Here is an 11,439-nt window from a genome sequence, read left to right on the forward strand (position 1 = left end):
AAAGAAATCAATGAAATCAGCTTTACTCTGATTCTTCCTAAACCTTTCAGGCTCAAATAGGGAATCTGAAACAAGTAGACCCTGGAGAAATAGTGCACCTAAGTCAGACCCCTGGCCCTTGAGATGCTAAAAAGTGCAATTCCAAGAACCACAGTTTTAGAAGTCTGATAATGCCCATTACATCTGTAAGCATATTTTTATGTAATTGTAAGGTGCTCATACATGATCTATCATGTATTAATCCTAAACAAGTTACTTGGCTTGAGCTTCATTTTCCTCAATTTTGAATAACACAGCACTTCCTACCTAAGGTTGCTATGAAGATAACCAAAAATGAATGTAAATTCATTTTCTTTTTTAAATTTTTATTATTTTTGAGATGGAGTTTCACTCTTGTCGTCCAGGCTGGAGTGCAACGGCACAATCTTAGCTCACTGCAACCTCCGCCTCTTGGGTTCAAGCAATTCTCCTGCCTTAGCCTCCCAACTAGCTGGGATTATAGGCGCCTGCCACCACGCCTGGCTAATTTTTGTATTTTTAGTAGAGACAGGGTTTTACCATGTGTAAATTCATTTTCTAAGTTGTAAAGTTGGAGATAAAAAGGTTTTAATATTAAAAGCTTCTTAAAAACACTAGCTGAAGTATCCAAAACTTTAGGAGCTCAGTTTGAAAAAATGTAGAATATAAATGTGGAATCCAGACCTGGGCTCCATTTCCAGCTCTACACCGGACTCAGGATAGATGTAACCAATGTCCAAGCTTCCAATGGGAAAATGGAACTTTCCATTTAATTAGGAAATGAGGTATTAAAGGACTTAAATAGTAACATATTATTTTGCTTTAAAACTTCTATCTTTAACCTTAGGAACCTCAGTATTTTTCATGGCTGAGGAAGCCTATGAATGAGTCTCTATCTATAAAAGGCTCAATTTCTGGTCTCAAATTTTCTATCAAAAGTGGCCTTCTTAAATCACAGCCTAGGTTCACAAAAACTTCATTTTCCAGAACTACTGCTTTTAGTATAGCCTAGCTCTTCCTCTCACTTCGCATAGATACATCCTCCAAGATAACAAAACTGTTATTTCCAAAGGTTTTATTTTATATATTGTTTGAAGCTTTCTCAGGCTTTGCACTAAATGCATGTCAGAGTGAATATTCAATCTCTTTCAAAGGAAACATGGCAGTTGAGTATCCAGAACACAAGTGAGCACCGTATACTTTAAAAGAATGCTTACAGAGCTCTCCTCTTGGGCCATGAGAAAAAAAAAACAAGTACCTGCAGAAGTGAGCGATACCCAATGCTCTCCCAGACACACGCTTGGGGTGCTTACTGTCAACGACACTCCTCCACACCAACATGTGGTCCCAAATAGAATCCCTCTCATCTTCCATTACACTCTTTTAAAAAATGCAGAGAAAATATGAATTAACTCATCTTAAATGTGAGAGAAACAGGGGGAAAAGGGCAAGTTAATGCACAAGCACAATACACAATGGTAATTTTTCTTTTCAAAAGAAATTATGGAATGTATTACTAGCAGCATAAATTCCAACAAAAAGTTGGGCACCCAGATTTGGTTATTTAGATTAAAAATATTTATTACAGGCAGATTTGCTTTTCCCAGGAAAACATATCACTGGAAACATTCGGAGAATACAAACTGCGTTAAACCTATTCCCAAGTCCATTATCAAGTAAGGTATCACTAAAGAAAAAGATAGGAGTTTAAAACTGGGGAAGCCCACACACAATTTAGACAGGGGAAAAGAAAAAAAAAACTCATAAAAAAAAGTCAGAATGATCCTTTACGTTTTACAGTCTTTAATTAAGCACATAAAACTGTACTACTTAATATATTTCTCCATGAACTTTTTGTGAAATTCAGATCGCAGTGTGTCATTTACAAATCTTTTGTCTTTCTTCTGGTCATCTACACCTTTTGCACAGTTCTTGAAGACAACGTCATCATCCCACCTGAGGAAGAAAAAGCAAACAGAACGTCTGAAAATGTTTGTATCAGGAGACAAGAATACTACATGCACTGCAAGGCTTAGTCAGTTACACAGAAATATGCTCAACATGTGTATCATCTAATGCAGCAATTACACTCAAAAGAATAATGTCATCCTTAATATATAATCTTGCTTTCTTATAGCAAGAATGGCAATTCCTACTTAGAACATTAAAACATTCTTATTATTTCTCCAGTAAAAGAAACTTTTGAGTTAAAAAATAGAAATATATAGATTTTAATTGCATAAATATTTAATGTTTTTAGGTCTAATAGAAAGAAGCAGCACCTAGGACTACCCTAATATTAGTGTAGGCATCTGTACACGATAGTAGCCAATCAATTTAATGTAGTTTAGATTATGTGGTTTTGAGGATTGTAGATATTCCTCTTTTATCAGTTAATGTTTAGTAATCATCTACTGTAATATTCACATTATAGGCCAACAAAAGGAGAAGGAATCATTGGGGTATAATAATGAAGGCTCAGATATGGCCCACATGTACATTAACCAAGAAGTACCAGCTGAAGAGCTCAGAGCAGAACTCTGGTTGGATCCCATAATGTATAAGCATGAAAAAAAAAACACCCATAAGTTAAGTTATAAAATACATGTGTTATAGAAAATAAACAGCATGATTTCAGAATATCACCTAGCATATAAAACACAGGCCCATATACATAATATTGATACCCTCACAAATATATATAAAACACAAGCCCATATAATGTGTGTGTTTATGTGTGCATGCGCTTACATGTCAGGAGAAACTGCACATGGGAACAAATGTGGGAAAGTGCACAATGAGCAACAAACGTGGGCACCTTTGGAAAACAGTGCAGTAAAGTCATCACTGATGCAGTACACAGAAGCATAACAAGCTGAGCAGATCAATATGACTGGGATATAAGACATGTTTCTATCTCCAATTCCATTTACATTCAAAAAAGGCAAAAGAACAAACTATATAGCTTTATTTTTGTATATAATCAGTACAGTTTTTTCTGTATCCAGTCTTTCCTCAACTCCAAACAGGCTTTTTGTCCCTCCTTCCCAACACCAAAATGCTCTTTCCTGACATTAGTATTTGTCCTCGATGATCACTCCTCTCCTCCTGAAACACTTTGTTTCACTTCTTTCAGTTCTCCTCCCTTCCCAACTGGCTGCTCCTTGTTAGCCTAGACTTTTTCATTCAAAATTAATTCAATCAATATTTATCAGGCACTTGTATAATGTTTAGAGGTTGGCTAGATGATTAGAACAGGTACTGGTAACTAATAATCTACCTAACCTCTAAACATACCAAGCTCAGTTCTGACTTCTCCTCTCTAGCTATACCCTTCCCTAGGTGACTTCATCCTGTCTTATGGCTTTAAAAAGTTTATCTGAGCTGATAACTTCCAAATCTACTATCTCCAGCTTGGACTAATTCCCGAACTGTATCAGCAGTACTGCATCACTCCAGAGGGGAGAGCAGTCAGCAGTACTGCATCACTCCAAAGGGGAGGGCAGGTAGCAGTAATGCATCACTCCAGAGGGGAAAGCGTTCAGCAGTACTGCATCACTCCAGAGAGAAGGGCAGGTAGCAGTACTGCATCACTCCAGAGGGGAAAGCGGTCAGCAGTACTGCATCACTCCAGATGGCAGATAGCAGCAGTAGAGGTGGTGAAAAATAACAAATATGGTTTAAAAATTAAGCACTGTGGTTCCTTGACGAACGCATATAAAATAACAACCAATCTTCCTCCCTCAGCATTTCCTGTAAGCTTTTCTGTTTTATTTTATATATCACCATCTGAAGGATTTACAGTATTTACAACTTATATTTTCTCCCTTTTCGGCCCTCCTTTTTTACCCCTCCAAACACACACACACTGTACAGAAAGAATTTAAAAAGCAGGCCTAGTACTACAATCCTTAGAAATGCCTGCTTGCAAGGCTGGCCCCTGGCTGGCATTTGAAAATTTGGATCTAAGAAATCTTCTCACTGTCACTGTGCCTATAATTTACAAATAATGTGGTTTACGCTGAACACCTACTATCCTTTTAGAAGTCGGGACTTTGGTATGTGCTAAGCAAAAGCTGCGTACATGACTAGCCACCCCCAGTAAAAACCTTGGGCGCGGGATCTTTAACGGGCTTCCCTGGGCAGAAGCACTGCACACGTTGCTGCACTGTCCTTGCTGGGGGAAACAATGTGCTGTGTGACCACTCATGGAAGGGACAAGAGCATAGTGAAACCTGCACATGGATTCCTCTATTCTCTGTGTGTGTCTTTTCCCTTTATAATCTAGCTGTGTGTCTTTATTACCTTAGCCAAGCGTATAACTATACACCAAGTCCCCTGAGTTCTTCTAGTGAGTGTCTGAATGTGAGAGGCCATCTTGAGGCCCTTGATATGCACACCTAAAATGTAAGGGCCTCAGTTTATTACTCTGTCCCTAGTGCTTACATCATTATCTAGTACACAGCTGGTTACTGCAACTATCTGTTGAAAGTAAGTTTATTTTCTTTCATTTGGCTTCTTCCATTATTCCTAATTGAACAGAGAAGAGTACCAGTGAATGGACGGTGGACTTTTAGAAGCTTTTTACAATGCACCTTGCTATCCAACTTATAATCTGCATGCCTGTGTGTATACACACACACACACACACACACTCCATTACTCCGTTACTGTATAGTACCTTCTTTTAACTTTGAAGTTGGCCTGAGGCTGGGATGGGCCAGTGAGATTAAGGAGAGGGTTTCCGCTCAGAATGTTTTCCATACGAATCCTCTCTTCTTCAGCTTTTTGTTCTTGTTCCTGTCAATGATAAAGGAAGATTAACACTTACTTATTTTAACTCTGGGTTCAATTTTTTTTATATTAGCTCACTGAAAAAAAAAAAACCGATCATTAGGATTTTATGGCAACAAAAGCATCAAGGCAGGCTTTTTTTTTTTTTTTTTTTTTGGTTTTCGAGGCATACTAGAAAAGTCTCCCTCATCAAAATAAAATAATTTAGCATTTTTATTATAAATATTTCATGGTTGATATCATACAGTAATTAGTCTCTTCCAACTGTGAAATGCTACAGATCCATATTTAAATCTATTTTCTTTCTTGAAGTACATGTCAAATTAATTGCTTTAAATTTTAAGCATATATCAATAAGCATATTCTAATAATTTAAGAACATATTGAATATCAAAAAGACACATTTAGCAAAACTATTACCTCCATTTTAAAGGGTCATACCTGTGATTAATTTTAATCTTATTTTGAATTACTAATAATGTAAACTTGCATCTCTAGGTTTGGTGACAAGTTATGAATGAAGAAGTAACTCCTAAAATAGGACAAACTACCATGTACAAAATTATATCCAGTTAACATGAATTTCTACTAATTTACCTGAGGTTGATCTATTTTGTTTTTATTGACTTATTATTATTGAGTTTTTCTTTTTTTTTTTTTTTTTGAGACAGAGTCTCACTCTGTTGCCCAGGCTGAAGTGCAATGGCGTGATCTCGGCTCACTGCAACCTCCACCTCCCAGGTTCAAGTGATTCTCCTGCCTCAGCCTCCGGCACGTGCCATCATGCCCGGCTAATTTTTGTATTTTTAGTAGAGACGTCATTTCACCATGTTGGCCAGGCTGGTTTCGAACTCCTGACCTCGTGATCCGTTCACCTTGGCCTCCCAAAGTGCTGAGATTACAGGCGTGAGCCACCGTGCTTGGCCTCAGTTTCTATTTTTATACCTCCCATCCTTTATCAGTTACAACACTGTCTTTCTTCACTTTTATTTTATCATCAACTTCTTCAAAGTCAAATCACCCTGAGTTTCCTTCTCAGAATGTGGAATATAAAATGTCTAAAATCCTTAGCTATCACTTCTAGATCTACCTGTCAACATGTTATCTTAAGCCAAATATAAATCCCATTTTGCTGTGTTTTGGGGATAACAGAAATTGATGACTTAATAGATCAAGGAAAAACACATGGCGTGGAAGTCATTTAAAAAAAGTTATTATTTTAATAATCTAATTTTTCATACAGGTTACTGATACTTCATTTCAATATTCAAATGTAAACAATGAATTTCATTTTTATGAAGAAAACTAAAAATGAAAATGGGAGGTGAGAAGATCTAACTTGTAACGAAATAGGAAAATTCCTTTATGTCACTGGTCAGAACTTAAATCAGGAACTATACATCACAGAACAGGTGGCTTTCTAAAAGCTATATATTTATTTGTAACAAATTATACCAATGCTTAAAAGGAAAAGATATTTCTCTGAAATACTAGAAAAATAGGAGCTTAAGTATACAATATATCCAAACTTATTATGTGTTATGACATATAAAGGTTATGGACATTTTATGTTTGGAATATTATTTCCTTTGGGGTTACTGAATGATTGCCACACACAGCACTGGGAAAAAAGGCATAAACTCTTTCTATATTCAAACAGCAGGCATACTATGTTTCATAATATAGGCTAGTCATCAGATGGCATGTAGGTCAAATCCTAACTACCTGTTTTTGTAAATATTTTATTGGAACATTGCCACACTCGTTCATTTATGTACTCTGTGGGTGTTTTTATGTTATAACAGTGGAGGTGAGTAGGTGTGATAGAGGCTCCATGACCAGCCAGCCTAAAATATTTATTACCTGGCCCTTTACAGAAAGGGTGCTGACCCCTGACAAGGGCTAAATGGTTTGAAAATCTTAAATTTGGAACATGGCAAAAACCAGCCAATAGAAAGGGAAACAGGGATAAAAGAAACAAAACTATCATTCAACCGCAAGAAATATTAACACATTTTAATACAGATATTAGATGAAACTCACAAAGCTGCAAGGCCTTCTGTCTAAAATGTTTATCCTCCCTCAAGGTCAACCAAAAGCATTTAAATTGCTCATCTCTATGTGTCCAGAACTATTAGGCAAGCTAAAAAAATTTGGAACAATTGCCCTCTAGTGGTATGCAAGTGGGACTGGGAATGTTTTTATAATTCTTTGACTTTTAAAAACTAGATGTAAAAACTATAAGCTATTACAGGAATTATGCTCTCTTATACAAAACTTTGATGAGAATTGTATTTTGAAATGCTTTTCTTCTTCCAATCTGAATTCTAAGTCTTCAAAGTCTATCCCAAATTCTACCTGTTTTCTGAATTCTTCCCTGGCCCTCCTGATTCACATGAAGTCTACTTCCCTAGATTCCTGGTATTGACCATGCAGTATATTTTCTTACTTTCTTTTTTAAAAACAGAACAATTCTTGCCTCAAATAAAATTTTACACAGAAATCTATGAAAAAGCTGTGCTGCTCTGGTTGAAAACAGGAGCAGACATCCCTACCTGAATGTCTCACAATGTGTCAAATTTAACATGTTCAAAACAGAACTCATCAACTACCTCTTCTCTCTGCCTAAATATGGCAATTCTTTTGCATTCCCTGTATTGATGGCACCAACATCCCCCTAGAAAGTGAGGGTCCTCTCTGCTGCTACAATCAATCAGTCACTATCTGTCAACTCAACCTCCTTTTTTATTTTTTCCTGCTCCCCTTCCCACTTTGACCTCCTTGATAATCAGCTTTATCAGCATCTAATTACTTACCTCAATTCCAACTCCTATCATACAAGCTAAGAGTCTCTTAATTGGGAGGATTACTGGAACAGCCTCCTAACTCAGTTTTTTTCCAATCCATCCTCCATATTTTGCCAGAGTAATCTTTCTAAAATGCGTATCCAATTTTATCAATCTCCTGCTGAAATCAACCAGCTCTTCATGTCCTTTAGAAAAAATCTAGACTCCTTCAGTATTGTTTTGCAAACCTCTAATGCTCTGACTTGCACTTGCCTCCTCAGTTTCACCTCTTATTATCACTCTGGGTAATTTATTCAGAATTTTAACTATCTTTGAGTTTTATATTTTTTCCTCATATTGTGTAAACAGAGAGACTGTGGGGGCTCAGAGAAGTTAGGTAGCTAGACCTAGGTTATATAATATCTACTGACTGCCTTAATAGTACCTAGGCAGTAGACAAGCAGAGAGATAATCTTTGTAGACCACAACTATATCTTGATCATCTTTGATTCTCCTGTCAATTAACAGATATCGACTAAATGTTGAACAAATGAATAAACAAGTAAATGACTAGCAAGCTTGTGAATATTACTCAGTGCATCTGAACTATTTGGAAAGAATATCTTACATAACCAGGATACCTAGGATGTCATAAAAATAATCACATTTATAGATCTACAAGTGCTATAATATTTAGACACGGTAAGGGAGATTTCTAATATAAGAAGATATTACTTATATTCAAAAAAATTTCTACCTTAGTGTATGTGAGAAGATAGATGTAAAGATTTAATACTTTGGTTTTACCTTCCTGGCCTGCTCTTCAGCTCTTTCTTTTTTAATTTTTTCCAGTTCTGCAAGAAGAGCTGCAGTATCATCATCATCACTTTCTTCTTCAAAATCTTCATCTTCCTCCTAAAAGAACAGTAAGAGCCCAGAAGATTGGAGGGAAAATACACACTACCAAAACACAGTACATATGTACAATGTATCACCCTAACAAAGTCAAAACAATTTTATGTAGCTCAAAACAACTTTAAGCTAGCAGCAAAGATAATCAAAAGTGCAAAAAAGTGTGCTAAATTCTCAGAAGAAAATAATTTCAAATGAATAATCATTAAATTTCAGTTGAAATTAGGTTTCCTGTTTTAACTATTATGAGTAACTCCATCAATTAACTCTAGAATTAACTGCTGATATGTATACATAGTTAGATATTACTCATTGGATGCCACTCAGGTTTTTCACTGTCCTGTATGTAGAAAACTGCAAATTGATTATAGGCTCTAGGGTCCCATAGAATTTTAACATTAACTGATGTGCTAATCCTTAAAAACCTTCTGCTTAGATTACTTCCCTCCCTAAGCACAGAGGGAACCATTAAGTGTATTGCACTTATAGAAGGGGACATATCTAATATGGAAAGGCCTCCAGGTACAACTCTAGAGGGCACTGTTTATAGGAAGCCCAGTATGAAGAGTGCCCTGGAGAGGTGTGTAACACAGCAGTAGTGCAGTAGTTTAGTACAGGACATTATTTTGGGGGAAAGCATATCCTTTAATAGATTCCTTCCATATTTGGTTCTCTAGAGATCAAACTTGTTCTTTAAGTCCCACAAAATAATACTTTTGGTTTTAAAATCAATTATAAAGTTTAGCACTGAGGTCAGGGCTATATTTGAATAACAGTAAGTAAACATAAATATATGTCACTTCTTAAAGCAAAGACATAACAAGTATTTTAGAAAAACATGGTAAATCAATTATTAGAGATGAAAGGAGGAAACAAAACATACATCTGTTAGAGGGTCATCTGCATCAAGGTTGGCGGCAGGAATCTGGTCTAACCGTGGCTTTTTTGACACTGAAGAGGAGGTTGTATGTTCTGGGGGGAAACAAAAATCATTTAACTTAGTAAAACAAATACTTCATTTCTTAAAATGTTTTAGGGACCTGTGGGCACAAGGAGCCCACATTAAAAGCATTATCCACAGTGAACTCACATCCACAGTGCCTGGGCAAATAAGCCTTTGGTAAATATTTGTTGTTATTATCTCTAATGACCTAAGAAAGTACTACAGCTCACATCAATCTGTAAAAGTAAACAAATGGTTAACATTTTCCAATTGCTACATAAAGAAAAACTATCAACAACATAATTTTATGAGACAAATGTCTTGGATAGTGTTGGTACCTCGGGTTGGACGATCCCTATTTTTCTCTCTTGCGGCAGCTCTCTCTCTTTCTTCCAACTCTCTCCTGAAGTCACGGTTACGAACCTCTTCAGGGGCATCCTGAGTAGTCTGTCTAAAGTAGAAACAAACCAGGGCAAAAATGTTACTTAAACACACACACACACACACACACACAGAGACTGTAGTAATGGAAGACAATTCAGGAATGAGACTTTGTCCTTTGAGCAGAAAAAAGGGAAGTAGACAAGATCATAATTTAATCTGAAGGTTACTAACAGCCACTCTTGTGATGTTCCCAATATTTCAAGAAGTCCAAATTCAATCACATATTTTCCTATAATAAGGCTTTACAGTGATTAAAATGTCTTTAATTTTTATTAGGATTATATCAACTCAGAACTTAACAGTAATACTTTTAATATATTGACTGGTGCTCATAGTGCATAATCTCTCTGAGGCATTATTATTTCTATTATTTATTGTTCTATCAACATATGAAAATTCCTGGTTAGTAGGAATTTCACATTTTAAAATCACAGCAGAATTGTAGTGTTAAACATCCTATTGCATTCTATTCTTATGAAAACAGATAAGTGACATAACTCAAACATACTACTATATCATGACCATGCCATTTAACAGATCTGGTCTTGTTTTGTGAACAATAAAAAAAGAAAGTCTTATTACCTGTATTTTATCTTTGTATGAGAGGGTAGGTCTCTGCTTGAATACTGCTTTGAAAGTTGGCTCAAATCACCTTCTCCTTTTCCCCTTCCACCTCTTGCAGGTTCAAAGGTTGGCCTGGCTGCTGTTGTCATCTTTTATGCTTTGAAGAAAAATATAATCAAGTTATTTCCAACATTACAAACACTCATTTTATAGAGTATTAATCAGTATCCATACTGGTAAAATAAGTTCTAAAACTCATTCCCCAAAACCTGCTTAATCTTCTTAAGCAAAAGTTTTCAAGAAAACAAATTATGAGGCTTAGGCTGTACAAGGAATATGGCTTCTCAGGCTTGTCTTAGTACAAAAAATTCTGTCATGAAAACCTGAGTTTGCATCCCTATTCTCCTTCTGACTATATGGGCTTGAGCAAGTCACCTGGCTTAACTTTGTCATCTGTGGAATGGAGATATGCCTCATAGATTATAAGAATTATGACACTTGACATGTCAAAACCCTAGTAAAATACAGTACTGCCATGACTTGAGTTTTAAAAATTTCCAACTCAACCTTACTCTACCAGACTCTGTAAGGTTTGCATTTTATCTAAACTTCACACAATAGCAAATAGGCTAGTAGAAACAAAAGCTAAAAACAAACAAAAAATATCACTGACAAAGTTACTAAATGTCCCAGAGAAAAGTGTGTTAAACTTCAATGACAGTTACATAGAAAAAAATTCTTAACCGTTTGTTGAGCCAATTTTCTCCTACAACAGGCATCATACTATAAATCAGATCGTTTGTGGGTTATAATTTAAGGACTGTTGCAAAAAAACAAGAACCTCACCCCCCAGAGGATTCTGATGCCAAAAATCAGGGACTCATTCCTCAAGTTACTTTCTGCTTGGAGCAGTCACAAGAATACTGTGTAGCAGATGCAGTCACTAAAACCCTGTTAGTGTCGGAAAAGCAAGTGTGT

General features: G+C 36.1%; 1 protein-coding gene across 6 annotated transcripts in view; it reads right to left on the reverse strand.

Moving 5' to 3' along the window:
- Window positions 1-1,804: 1,804 nt before the first annotated feature.
- Window positions 1,805-11,439, reverse strand: part of CWC15 (CWC15 spliceosome associated protein homolog) — a 63,546-nt gene continuing 53,911 nt past the window's right edge. For 5 of the 6 annotated variants that reach the window (XM_055356106.2, XM_055356107.2, XM_004051988.4 and 2 more), the window contains 6 exons: window positions 10,480-10,618; window positions 9,792-9,904; window positions 9,394-9,482; window positions 8,406-8,513; window positions 4,700-4,818; window positions 1,805-1,974 (listed from right to left, as the gene is read on the reverse strand). In XM_055356106.2, the coding sequence (XP_055212081.1) occupies window positions 1,845-1,974; window positions 4,700-4,818; window positions 8,406-8,513; window positions 9,394-9,482; window positions 9,792-9,904; window positions 10,480-10,610 (690 nt within the window). In that variant the 5' untranslated portion in view covers window positions 10,611-10,618 and the 3' untranslated portion in view covers window positions 1,805-1,844. Of the gene's footprint in view, window positions 1,975-4,699; window positions 4,819-8,405; window positions 8,514-9,393; window positions 9,483-9,791; window positions 9,905-10,479; window positions 10,619-11,307; window positions 11,408-11,439 lie in introns of those variants that run through there. The other variant, XM_063693467.1, reaches the window with a different exon arrangement.

Source organism: Gorilla gorilla, chromosome 9 (genome assembly GCF_029281585.2).
Source record: "Gorilla gorilla gorilla isolate KB3781 chromosome 9, NHGRI_mGorGor1-v2.1_pri, whole genome shotgun sequence".
Classification (NCBI taxonomy): domain Eukaryota; kingdom Metazoa; phylum Chordata; class Mammalia; order Primates; family Hominidae; genus Gorilla; species Gorilla gorilla.